This window comes from Podarcis cretensis (genome assembly GCF_951804945.1).
Source record: "Podarcis cretensis genome assembly, chromosome: 11".
NCBI lineage: Eukaryota > Metazoa > Chordata > Lepidosauria > Squamata > Lacertidae > Podarcis > Podarcis cretensis.
The window spans coordinates 41,523,732-41,537,999 of record NC_137180.1 but is presented as its reverse complement, the minus strand read 5'-3'; the positions used below and the strand labels follow the sequence as shown (position 1 = coordinate 41,537,999).

At 43.1% G+C, this 14,268-nt stretch overlaps 1 protein-coding gene across 2 annotated transcripts in view; it reads right to left on the bottom strand.

Annotated features, from left to right (window-relative positions):
• Positions 1–14,268, bottom strand: part of PDE4D (phosphodiesterase 4D) — a 645,912-nt gene that overhangs the window by 546,104 nt on the left and 85,540 nt on the right. For both annotated transcript variants that reach the window (XM_079995470.1, XM_079995472.1), the window contains exon 2: positions 6,604–6,713. In XM_079995470.1, the coding sequence (XP_079851596.1) occupies positions 6,604–6,645 (42 nt within the window). In that variant the 5' untranslated portion in view covers positions 6,646–6,713. The remainder of the gene's footprint in view (positions 1–6,603; positions 6,714–14,268) is intronic.

Genomic DNA, 14,268 nt, shown 5'->3' with positions numbered 1-14,268 from the left:
GTGTGTGTTCTGGCTCCCCCCCCCCCCCCCGGCATTTAATAAACTTGACAGTGGGCATGCAATGAGAAATGGCCCACATGTAAGGTGAGCAGCCTTTGTGAACTCATCTGACAACAATCACAGGAGGAAACTGAAGTGTGAGCCAGTCTCTATAATGGATATAACCAGCAGCCATTTCTGTGGTCATTTTTCTCTAGCATTCATAGTCAAATATCTGCCTAGTGCATAGTAACATTTACCTATGCATGATGTATTTCAAAAATGTACCGGGCCTACTCACATGAATGGGGCAGAGGCTATGTGAACCATTCATATATATACAATTTTTCAGGAACACAAAACGGCACAGATGTCAAATTAAAAATAAAAAAGTGTCTGAGGTATACACAATAATTCTTCCCTGTTTTTCCCTATTGGAATGCCTTGTATTGCATCCTTTGCAGATGTGCATCCTTTTTAACATGGCAGAATAGCCTAGTTATTCTTGCCTCTAAACGTTTTGCCCTCTTATTTTCCCAGTGAGTCCACTATCACAGAGGAGACAGGGTGAGACAAATGCTTCTGCCATAATATACCAAACAGTGGTAATACGGGCTGCATCCAGGAACCCTGAAGCATCCTTACTCCTTCCTTTGGGATGATGTCACCACCCATAGATTGACAGAGGCTGATGGGATCAATCTTCTGTAAGGATGTAGATATCAAATTACGTGGCATGTGCCACATGGCATGTGATTACGTGGCATGTGCAGGTCTCTATGCACCCAATTCATTCCTACCTACTCCTCTTCACATCCATTTCCTCTACGCTACCACATCGCTGAAGATATGCATTCTATGTCTCTTCCTCCAACAAGCGCAATTTCATCTCTCTTTCTACCAGTCAGGAAGAGTCACTATCTCCTAATCTTAACCAAACACCTCTGGGAGTTTTGTTGAAATGATGTTTGTGAATACATTTAGAAGGTTCAGTTTGTAATGCAAGACTATCTCACTGCTTCAGTGTTTTCTCCAGCTCCAGAATCTGCTTGCAGTCTGCATATCTGACACTTGTTTATGCCAAGAAGTACTCAGACACAAGTTTATTGAACTTGCAGCACTGCTAGTCAGGAAAATCATAGGATGAAATTAAGGTGATATCCCAGCATACAGTTGTTTCCGGAGTTTTCCTGGGTGAATCATAGGAGAAGAGAAGTGCATATGTGCAGAAATGATGGTAGTTTTGAGGACATGACCAGTGACGTGTGCTGTTGTGTCAAACCCATCCACAGATGTGAATGAAATTAAGTGTGACATGATGCTATATTGATCAAAAAGCTGCATTTCCATTGCACAAGTGGTAATGCAGTGTACGAGGAATGTTAGAAACTGTGGTAGAAGCCCTTGCATTATAAGCAGGAAAACTAATGCAATAATTTCCACATCTGAAAGCGCCCTGAATTAAGACATAAATGAAATAATGAAGAGATGAGTAGAAATGCCACTAAGGAGAAACTAAGCTGGAAGAATAGGATTCAAAGTTTTTGCTGCAGCCAAGGCCACTGAGCTTCCCAGATACATGGACCTCACATGAAGAGAGTCCTCTTCTAGTGATTGCTTTGAAAGCAGCATAGTGTCATTTAGTCTCATTGGCCTTTAGGAATCCTAGATAAGGCTAGAATTCTCCAGTTTCTGCTGCTTTTGGGTGGCAAAAATTTCTGCCAAGGTTTCTTAAAGAGTTGCAGCTTCCTCTGCTGGGTTTCACCAGGATGTGTGGCCAGGGACAGGGGTGGGGGGAAGCCTCACATTGTTTCCCAACAGCCACACTTCCCAGAATGCCTCAGGAGCCATGTGATGCAATGTGGAGTTGCTCCCAAGTCATTCCAGGCAGTGCAGATGGCACAAAACGGTAGAGAGAGAGAGAGAGAGAGAGAGAGAGAGAGAGAGCTTTCTACTGTAGTGAGTGGCATTAGTAAGGTAGAAAAGCTGGAGAAAATGGAAACGGCTTAGCCATTTTGTAAAGTTAAGCAAGGTAAACAGCAATCTCTTCCAAACATTTCAGATAAATTTCTCCCATCCCCTATGATTTTTCAGGAGAGATTTGTTCTGCACCTGCCCACTCATTGAATGGCCAAAACAGAATTTTTCAGACATTCTGGCACAGCTGTAAGCCTAACTGGGAGTGACTGCCCCATATATCAATGCTGCAGGTTGTTCAGTTGCCTGAGCGACAGGAATTATTCCCCCCATCTCTTATTCCTGAAGTCCTTATATTTCACTCTGCTATTATTTCATGTTCCTGACTGTGGCTAGTCTCTTCATGTGCCCTGTGCCTCTTGCATTCCTGCACCTTCATGAGTTCCTGACCCTGGTGTACTGTCTGTGTGCATTCCCGCTTCTGATGTTCCTTTTTTCCTCTGGGTACCATATCTCTTGTATGCTACTAGCCATGATGGCTATGCTCTGCCTCCACAGTAATGCTTCTAGATACCAGTTGCTGGAAACCACAAGAGGGGAGAGTGCTGCTTGTGGGTTTCCCATAGGTATCTGGTTGGCCACTGTGAGAAAAGTATGCTGGACTAGATGAGGCATTGGCTTGATCCAGCAGGTGATTCTCATGTTCTTATGCCAAGTCTCTTGCAAGTTCCAGGCTACATAGTATTTTTAGCCTTACCTTCTCTTCTCGTTCCTGACCTTATATTTCCTCATGATTTGAGAAGGGCTGGACTCTCTCCGAATGGACAGGTCCATACTCTGGGATTACTCCTGGGTTCCAGATTGTTGCTGAGGCTTCTGTGGATAGGAGTGCTTCGATCCAATTTAGGCTGGTTCACCAGCCATCCCTAGACCAAGATAACGTGGCCTCAGTTGTCCATGACCTCCAGCCTGGACTACTGTAATGCACTCTATGTGGGGTTGCCCTTGAAGATGGTACAGATGCTGCAGCTTGTGCAGAATGAAGCTGTCAGGTTGGTAAGTGGGACAACCCAATGGGACCATGTATTATCTATCGGCCATGAAAGGGTTGTACCGGCTGCCTGCCAGTGAGCTACCAGGCCCAATACCCACTGTGTGTAGTGCTGTGCAAAGCCCTAAATGACTTGGGTTGCGACCCAAGTACCTTAAAGAGCACTCTTTTCAGTAGCAACCATCTTGAGCCCTACAATTTGTAGGAAAATCCCTGATGGTGTAGCTGCGCAGTTGTGTCTTCTCAGTCCCTCACATTCACCTAGGTATTTATGGCTGAAAGATACAGTTCCTGGAAACCTTGACATGATTAGCTAGCAGAGTACATATCCTATATGCTTTTGAATGTTTTATTTTATTTTTAATTCAAAGTTTTGCCACCTTTGGGTCTGCTACCATGAACATGATATAAATTTAATAAATAAAAATTAAAAAGGAATAAACCTAGTCAACAGGGAACCAGAATATGAACTCTGGCTCCGGAAGATGAGATGGAGGGAGAGAAAAGATCCAGGTGCTGCTTGGATTTCTTCAGCAATTTTTGAACATTCTGCACACATCTGTTCTGCTTTCACATTGAGCACCTTTTTGATTTTTTGGCATCGTATCTTGTAATCAATCACCTGGCAGTTGACAAAACCATGCTGTCTCTTTCTGTCTTTGCAGCAGCTTCTACTTAATCTGCTAAATTTGCAACATTATGCCATTTAAGTTACTGTTCGGTTTTTCCACTGCTGGTTCCCTCCCCACTCCTTCACATATATATTAACCAATTTTACATTTCCACTCCACCAAATAAGCTGTTTCACACAAGTGAGCCATATCCATATTTACCTCACGTTTCTGTACCCAGGACAGAAGGCATAAAGAAAAGAAAATGGCCAACTTTCTTGTAGTTATCATCCTTCGGGCCTCCATGGCATGGAAACCAGTAAAGTACAGTTCCTCCACACACCAACAGAATCACATTATGGGCTTTAGGCCATGTGGGTAGAGCCACACACTACCTTCACCAGCACTGCCCCAGTTTCAGGAAACATGACTCCTCATTTATCCCAGCAGCATGGGAAGGGAAGAAGCTTCTGTGATGTCTTCCAGATACAGGACTCCCATTATCCCTGGCCATTGGCTATGTTGTCCAGGGCTGCTGGGAGTTGAAGTCCAACAACTTCTGGAAGACTACAGCCTCTTTGTCCCTCTCCTGGCCTAGCTCTTCACTCCTTCAAAGCCCACAATGAAAGGAGGAAATCCAAACCTGGGACAGGTTCGGCATTGCCTCCTATGTAAAACCCTCCCTGCCAGTTTGAATTATAATATCTCACAGAAATCTATACCATGCTGAAATCATGCCAGAAATTTAATAAGGAAATGGTTTTTAAAGCAATACAGCTATAATTTGAAGGGGGAAAAGAGAGAAAGAAAGACAGGAGACAGATTAGCAGAAATTAGCAGATGGAAGGATAGGAGAGAAAGCCAAGTTAAATCTCATTTTTAGTCTCACAGAAATGGGAAATATAATATGCACAGTACATGAACTATGGAACTCAGGACTTCTGTTCTTCCTTTTCCTGCTCTACCCTTAGTTTTTCAAGCCCAACAATACCTAAGGAGTTACATCCACCTCTCTGTCTCAAGGCACCATCCAAGATCAAATGGAACATTTTCATACATGGCGCTCAGAAGCAGTTGAGCTTCTGTCTTGCTATTTACATTAAAGTGCTAGGGAAAGAGAAAGGGCAAAGTGATTTATAAGGAAAATGAGCATTTTGGCCAATGCAGGGTTTACATAGGCATGACAAATTGATCGCCGTTCTTGCTTCAGAGCAGAACTACGTGTTATAAGAAGCATGAGTTTGCTGCCAAAAAAGAGCAGTCCCCTCCCTTGCGGAGTTCTCTTCCTTGATAACATGCTGAAGAAAATTGCCCCACAGCCTGGTGTTTTCATACGACCGTTCACCAACCCAGTGATCTCCAGTTATTTATGAGCACAACTCACACCAACCCCAGCCAGCACAAAAACATCTGGAGGGCATCAGGTTGGCTGGGATTTGAAGCCATGGGTTGCACCCACTGCAAGTTCTACTCAAAGTAGACCCACTGAAATGAATGGACCTAAGTTACTTGTGTCCATTAATTTCAATGAGTCTACTCTGAGTAAGATCAGCATTGGCTGCAACCCCATATCAATACCAGGCACTATGTTTTTCTCTCTCTTTAAAAAAATATACCAGGTACATTTTCAAACACTCTCTTCTAAGTGAACGGCATGGTAGCATTTTTGCATAATTCTGCAGAGCTACAGAGAGTAGAAGCAAAGCTCTAAAGCACCTTTCATGGTTGCCTTTATATGAAAAGAACACAAGCAAAAGAACAGGGAAGCCAGAACCAATGGCTTCACTTTGGTTTTGATGTGCATAACCCTGGCAATTTGAGAGTTAGAACACACACCTGCAGAGATCTCTTATGCAGAGAATAATGCCTGCACAGTGACATTGTGAGGCCCATGAAATCAGAGAAGGGCTACAGATGAAGCTGAAATCCTAGAATTGCGGCAACACCTTTGAGTCAATAAAGAACATGACTGTGAAGGTGTTTTTTTATTATTATTTAAACAAAATCATTTTCTCCTCTCATCAGAGTAATTATCCTGACCTTGATCTCCCATAATTAGCTAAAGGCATTCATTTACTTTACATTTCAAGGTCCTGCTCTCACAGCAAAATAATTGTTATAACAGTGACATTTGAAATGGAATGGAAACCCCATGCATGCAGATTAAGTGTTTGGGATTCTCTGGCTGCCTGGGGTCTAAGGGTGTGGATAATACCTTTTGCAGTATCTCAAAAGTGTAATGAAATATTTTGCCAAATGGTAAGATGTGGAACTATGTGTGGCCCATTAAAATAATACAACCATCAAGGATGGCAGGATCGGTAGTCCATAATATCGGGAAGGCACCATGTTGGGTGTTTGTATATATGCTTCTTGCATATGAATGTCTCGATAAACTTTTTATTGCCTCTATAAACTATATTCTTGTTGCAGGCATTCCACACACATGCTTCAGTATAGACCAACAAAAAATGCCAAGGAATTAACAGGACAATCCTATCCAATTCAGAAGTAAGTCACACTGAGCTCATTGGGACATACTCCCAAATAAGTGAGTTTAAGATTTCAGCCTAAGTGCCATAGGAAGAATTCAGCAACATGCTAAGGTTATTGTTCCATCAGGGCAAGCGTTTTGGCTTGCCAGGTGGAACAATCCCCACCCTTCTCCACCCTGCTGCATGCTATTCCAGGGGTCCTTCCAACCCCAACCCCAAGCCAAATGTCAGGGGACGTAGTGGCCATGGGGGGAAGCCACATTGTGCAAGTGGAAGTCCTTGCTCAGAGCTTCCACTGACAGGACTCATTAGTTGAATCCCACTCCATAAATCAATAGGAGGGTCCCCCCCCCTCCCCCGGAAATTATTTTCTGTACAGGAAAAAAAGAAATGGAGGTACACAAAACAGTGAAAGAGAACAAACAACCAAAAGAAATCATTTTAGTTTGATTTGTAGACATCCTGTTCATGACAGAGTTTTCACAAGTTATTTCAAACCACAATCAGCTGAATTAATTCATAAAGAAGAGATTATTACAGAACCACTTACACTTTTACTCCTGACGTATAAAGTATTTGAGTTCTTGCTCATGTTGCTGCACTTGCTGATCCTGAATGGGCTTTATCTGCAGATATTCCGTCTCCTGCCCATTCAAAGTCCTGCGGACGGAAGAGAAATATTCTGTTGTTATTTCACACAACCCAAAATTATGCTGTGCTCTCTTAGAACACAAAAGCAATGGTGTAGCAACAATCCATAGGTCCTTTGGAATGCAAGGATCTCCACACACAGACAACAGACACATGGCAAATAAACGTCGTTGGTGCTTTCAACATTGATAAGTGTGGATACGTCACTAAAAAATCTAGACAGTATTCTTTACCCTAGATTTGTTTGGACAATTTCACATTCCCCTCTCTCTTTAGAACTTCACTCCCAACTACCGTTGTGGGCTTATTTTTGATCTAATGCAGTATGTGAAAAGACTTCACAATATTCCATAATTTTGTAGATAACCAATTGTCTCATAGATACATAGAGCTACCATATCCTGCTCTCTTATATCACATTACTTTATATGCATGTGGCATATTATTGCACTCTATTGTATATTTTGTATTTATATGCCGTTCACCACTTGGTGGGTGGGAAATTTGGATTGAACAGTGGTACAGAAATGAAGAAATTGTCAACAGTGGCTGATGCCCATTAGAACTGGTAGGACAGTGACAGGAGCAAGCCAGCACTAAATCACACAAGCAAACTGGAGTTGACTGTTAACAAAACAGGATCTGCACAGGAGTCTCAGGCCTAATGAGCACAACAACTCAGGTCTTGCCCCCAAGAAGCAGTTGCCAAGAATAAAAGTCCCGGTCTCCCCACAGCCAGCTAAGTCTCCTCCCTTGCAGGTTCCTCGCCCCCAAACAATTGGAGACTGTGCCTGCGTTTCTATCTTTGTTCCTCCCACTTCATGCCTCTTCTGGTTCTGGGAGATGAGGGGGAAAGGAGTTTGTTGCAGCAGGGGGGATAGTCAACCCTGCCTCTTCACAAGCCTGATTCATCTGTGTCTCTTGGCCTCTCTCCTGTCCTGCTTAAGCTTCTCCCTCTGATTCTGGACTTCTCTCTGGCACAGACTCTCCCAGCTCACTAAGCCCTGTTACCCCTTCAGCTTCTGACACCTCCTCTTCCCAGTCTTCTGCCTCTGACCACTCATCATTGTCCCACCACCAATCCCTGGGCTCTGAGCCTTCTTCCCTTGGTGGTTCCTCAGCTGGTTCCTCCCACCATTCCTCTGCATCCAACCAGTCCATGACAGGCAAAAGACAGGGATCCCAACAGCTGTTAGAGCCAGAGCTAATGGCAGGCAGAGCCAACTAATTGTAGTTTTGTCCCCATCCTCCTTCTTACTGAGTTTTACAAGGGCAACACTGAGACTAAGGAGAATGAAGCTGACAGGCAGGGCATCACCTGGACTGGATTCAAGTAAGAAGGCAGCCAGATGGGGGTCTGGCTGAGGACAGATTGAGTTTGGTGGGGCACTTTCCTAATGAACCAGCCTTCAATTGAAATTATACATCCTGCATTTCTTTAAATGTACACCTTGGGAGAGGGGAACAACCGGCTCCTCTACCATGCAGATGGGGTCAATGTTCGGTAAATGCATGTCCCAGCATGTTCACACAAAACCTGATGCACTGTGGAATTGCCAGGATTACCTGGACATTTTCACAGGTATGTGAATATGATGCATCCTTCTTTAAAAAAATAAGAAAACCTGGGATGAATTCATGGATATCTGTAGACTATGAAAGCTGCACAAAAACCAGATAGCCAACTATCCCCCCTTCAAAAGCAAAGTGAATGCATTCTGGTTGGCTCAGTTTAGCCTATGAGCAGTCCAGTGAGTCTGGGCCAAAGGCACACTGAAGACAAACATCTCAATTATTTTAAAAGGTACACAGCAATCAAGAATGGCAGATTATTCATGCACTGCTGAATAATTCACCCACATCTTATGCCTGCCGTTTAAGGTTAGATGCTGGATGTCGTTTCACATTGTTAATCTTAAAGCACAGCTCTTCTGCAGCAACTGGCACGGAGAGAACCACTTGCTCCAAATTGCTCGACATGCGTTGCCTGAGTCATCCATTGACTAGTGTTGGGTTTGGCAGGATCTGATATATGCTTTCTTTAAATCTCAACTGGAAATGTCATTTACAGGCATTTGATTTCTCTAGCACATCAGGAACAAGCTGCAAGGGGTGGAGAGGATCATAGCGTTCTACACACCAATAAAAATTACAAGTGAAAAAGTCTTGGTCATACGCAACATACAGTTAGCGAGTTATTAAAGGAAGAAATGGATCTGCCTCACGCGAACGCCATTGCAGATTCTAGCAATGATGAGGGCTCACTCATATTGTTATTACAGGCCATTGATAGCTGGCAGCAGGAACTAACATCTAAATCCAGCTCTGAATTATGTTAAGTAAAAAGTGAGCAGGGCTACAAGCAAACTGCTTAGTCAATAAAACCAGATTTATTTGTTGTAAACAGAAGAAAAAGTCTGAAAGGTGCTCCAATTCCGCATGTCACATTCGAGTACTTTTGTCGTCTCAAATCTAAAAGCAAAAGCAGGAGGAAAGAAAACATCCTGGCCTTGTTTGCCAGGATATATTTCCTACCCCCACCCCCCTAATGAAGTGCATCACTAGAAAATATGCTATTCTAGGCAGGTTCTTCAAAGTGTTTGCTCCAGAGATATCTCCTGCTTTATATTCTTGTCACAGTCCGATGATAGTCAAGGTCAAATTGCTAATCCAAGCTGAGGGACTATAAAGGCAACACCATTTCTATGCCAAAGTTGTCGTATAGTTTATATTATTGAAAATAAATGGCAAGCATTATGCATTTAAATTATGCCTCTCTCCATAGGGAAAGGGAGTTCATGATCTTTAAAAAACACACACAGTGTCACAACAATTGAAAACGGTCATGACGGAAACCAGCTGTTTGCATGCTTCAGAAACTAAGCATGAAATTGGTTGCTTATTATAGAAAGAGAGACCAGATTAAGCGAGGTGGGGGTGCTTTTATCATCTTCCTTCAGGGTAAAGTTTGTTTGACAACTGAATGGCACACACACACAAAATAATGGGTCTTCATTCTTTGTACAAATGTTACTGATGGCTTCTGGGGGAGGGGGCCAAAAGGCCACATGTTAGCACGGCAGTGCATATTGATTGCACAGGAGATATAATTCAGTTTCAACATGTGTTTTACAATCTCCGAGTTGTGTGGCTAATCTTATTTTATTAGAGCTAAAATAAAACAGATTGTAACTTAGAAAATACATATTATTACAACTGAATGGCAGTAATACATAGTTTGAAACAGAGGGGGTGTGGAACGTGCTACAATTTTTGCGGACTGGTTTTGTGTTGTGCTGACTGAAAATCTCTCTAGGCTCTTTTGGATACTTGGATATTTGAATAAGCTCATTTAATGACCAGTAGTAGGTTGTTTTTTTTACAAAAATGTTGCTGTCTAGAAATAGAAATGCAGGTCACACCTACATGGCCAGCTGTACAAAACACGAATCTAGCTAACAAAGGAGAGTCAGGCTAAATCAAGGATTTGCCAACACTCTGGGACCTTGGGTGCAAAAAGATATTGAGCAGCCCTTGACTGAAGCTACCCTGTACATCTGTGCTTTGGGTCCAATGAGCTCCCTAGCTGTCATGTTCAAATGTGCTTCCCCATTTGCCAAGGCTCTCTTATATTTCATTATTCAGAAGTCAGCTGTAAATAGGATTGCAACAAGGTTTATAGGCGTTTCAGCAAAACCCTAAGGTTAATGAGTGCCACTTGTTTACTTGAACAGTTTCCCACATTTTGACTCAGCTTGCAACATCCACATAAATACAAGTTTCATTAAAAACCACACAGCATTCCTGCTTGCTTTTAGCATTAACTGATAAAATGCTTATCTGCCAATTCCTTATCGGCTGCTATCTTCAAGATCCGTCATTAGAAAAACAAACCTCATTCTTGGTTTTATGGTTTAATGCTAATGCCCTTTTGTGTTCAGAGGCCTGGGACTCTTTAGGAATGAGAACTTGGAGCTCATACGATGCTTATTAGGTAGCAGCAACTTCCTTGCTTACAACGATATGCAGGCAGGTTTTTTTCCTGCCAGAATTCCCTTTCACCCATCTACCTAGTTGTAAGTCCTGGGAGGAGTAGTCTATGCTTAGCACAGAATGTTCTGGAATCCTGGTCTGGATCAAGGAATGGAACTGCCCTAAATATTACATTCTGCCCAAGTGCCTTAACATCATGAGAGACGTCCACTGTTGTTGTTTAGTCGTTTAGTCGTGTCCGACTCTTCGTGACCCCATGGACCAGAGAACGCCAGGCACTCCTGTCCTCCACTGCCCCCCGCAGCTTGGTCAGACTCATGCTGGTAACCTCGAAAACACTATCCAACCATCTCGTCCTCTGTCGCCCCCTTCTCCTTGTGCCCTCCATCTTTCCCAACATCAGGGTCTTCTCCAGGGAGTCTTCTCTTCTCATGAGGTGGCCAAAGTACTGGAGCCTCAGCTTCACAATCTGTCCTTCCAGTGAGCACTCAGGGCTGGTTTCCTTCAGAATGGAGAGGTTTGATCTTCTTGCAGTCCATGGGACTCTCAAGAGTCTCCTCCAGCACCATAATTCAAAAGCATCAATTCTTCGGCGATCAGCCTTCTTTATGGTCCAGCTCTCACTTCCATACATCACTACTGGGAAAACCATAGCTTTAACTATAAGGACCTTTGTTGGCAAGGTGATGTCTCTACTTCTCAAGATGCTGTCTAGGCCTGTCATTGCCCTTCTCCCAAGAAGCAGGCGTCTTTTAATTTCGTGGCTGCTGTCACCATCTGCAGTGATCATGGAGCCCAAGAAAGTAAAATCTCTCACTGCCTCCATTTCTTCCCCTTCTATTTGCCAGGAGCTGATGGGACCAGTAGCCATGATCTTCGTTTTTTTGATGTTGAGCTTCAGACCATATTTTGCACTCTCCTCTTTCACCCTCAATAAAAGGTTCTTTAATTCCTCCTCACTTTCTGCCATCAAGGTTGTGTCATCTGCATATCTGAGGTTGTTGATATTTCTTCCGGCAATCTTAATTCCGGCTAGGGATTCATCCAGCCCAGCCTTTCGCATGATGAATTCTGCATATAAGTTAAATAAGCAGGGAGACAAAATGCAGCCTTGTCGTACTCCTTTCCCAATTTTGAACCAGTCAGTTGTTCCATATCCAGTTCTAACTGTAGCTTCTTGTCCCACATAGAGATTTCTCAGGAGACAGATGAGGTGATCAGGCACTCCCATTTCTTTAAGAACTTGCCATAGTTTGCCATGGTCGACCCAGTCAAAGGCTTTTGCATAGTCAATGAAGCAGAAGTAAATGTCTTTCTGGAACTCTCTAGCTTTCTCCATAATCCAGCGCATGTTTGCAATTTGGTCTCTGGTTCCTCTGCCTCTTCTAAATCCAGCTTGCACTTCTGGGAGTTCTCGGTCCACATACTGCTTGAGCCTTCCTTGTAGAATTTTAAGCATAACCTTGCTAGCGTGAGAAATTAGTGCAATTGTGCGATAGTTGGAGCATTCTTTGGCACTGCCCTTCTTTGGGATTGGGATGTAGACTGATCTTCTCCAATCTTCTGGCCACCTCTGAGTTTTCCAAACTTGCTGGCATATTGAGTGTAGCACCTTAACAGCATCATCTTTTAAAATTTTAAATAGTTCAGCTGGAATACCATCACTTCCACTGGCCTTGTTATTTGCAGTGCTTTCTAAGGCCCATTTGACTTCACTCTCCAGGATGTCTGGCTCAAGGTCAGCAACCACACTACCTGGGGTATATGAGACATCCGTTTCTTTCTGGTATAATTCCTCTGTGTATTCTTGCCACCTCTTCTTGATGTCTTCTGCTTCTGTTAGGTCCTTTCCACTTTTGTCCTTTATTATGGAAATCTTTGTACGAAATGTTCCTTTCATATCTCCAATTTTCTTGAACAGATCTCTGGTTCTTCCCATTCTATTGCTTTCCTCTATTTCTTTGCATTGCTTGTTTAAGAAGGTCTTCTTGTCTCTCCTTGCTATTCTTTGGAAATCTGCATTCAATTTCCTGTATGTTTCACGATCTCCCTTGCATTTTGCTTGCCTTCTCTCCCCCACTATTTGTAAGGCCTCATTGGACAGCCACTTTGCTTTCTTGCATTTCCTTTTCATTGGGATGGTTTTCGTTGCTGCCTCCTGTATAATGTTACGAGCCTCCATCCATAGTTCTTCAGGCACTCTGTCCACCAAATCTAAATCCTTAAACCTGTTCCTCACTTCCACTGTGTATTCATAAGGGATTTGACTTAGATTGTATCTTACCGGCCCAGTGGTTTTTCCTACTTTCTTCAGTTTAAGCTTGAATTTTGCTATAAGAAGCTGATGATCTGAGCCACAGTCAGCTTCTCCATCTTTGGCTGCAGAGAATATAATCAATCTGATTTCGATGCTGCCCATCTGGTGATATCCATGTGTAGAGTCGTCTCTTGTGTTGTTGGAAAAGCGTGTTTGTGATGACCAGCTTGTTCTCTTGACAGAACTCTATTAGCCTTTGCCCTGCTTCGTTTTGATCTCCAAGGCCAAACTTGCCAGTTGTTCCTTTTATCTCTTGACTCCCTACTTTAGCATTCCAATCCCCTATAATGAGAAGAACATCCTTCTTTGGTGTCACTTCTATAAGGTGTTGTAAGTCTTCATAGAATTGGTCAATTTCAGTTTCTTCAGCACCAGTAGTTGGTGCATAAACTTGGATTACTGTGATGTTAAAAGGTCTGCCTTGGATTCGTATCGAGATCATTCTATTATTTTTGAGATTGCATCCCAGTACAGCTTTTGCCACTCTTTTGTTGACTATGAGGGCCACTCCATTTCTTTTACGGGTTTCTTGCCCACAGTAGTAGATATGATGGTCATCCGAACTGAATTCACCCATTCCCGTCCATTTTAGTTCACTGATGCCCAGGATGTCAATATTTATTCTTGCCATCTCATTTTTGACCACCTCCAACTTACCCATGTTCATGGTTCTTACATTCCAGGTTCCTATGCAATATTTTTCTTTACAGCATTGGACTTTCCTTTCGCTTCCAGGCATATCCGCAACTGAGCGTCCTTTCGGCTTTGGCCCAGCCGCTTCATCAGCTCTGGATCTACTTGTACTTGCCCTCCGCTCTTCCCCAGTAGCATGTTGGACGCCTTCCGACCTGAGGGGCTCATCTTCCAGCGTCATAACTTTTATATGCCTGTTGTCTTTGTCCATGGAGTTTTCTTGGCAGGGATACTGGAGTGGCTTGCCGGTTCCTCCTCCAGGTGGATCACGTTTGGTCAAAACTCTCCACTATGACCTGTTCATCTTGGGTGCCCTGCTCGGCATAGTTCATAGCTTCTCTGAGTTCTTCAAGCCCCTTCGCCACGGCAAGGCAGTGATCCATGAAGGATCATGGACGTCCACTGTACAAATTGCAAAAACTAAGCACACAACACACTGGAAGCCAGTTTCGCGTTACTTTATTGACGCTGCCTTGCTGGCATACAAAGTGTTTAGTCACAAGAGAGAAAAAGCTGAAATTTTAGGCAAATAATAATGTATATAATTCAAAGATAATTAAA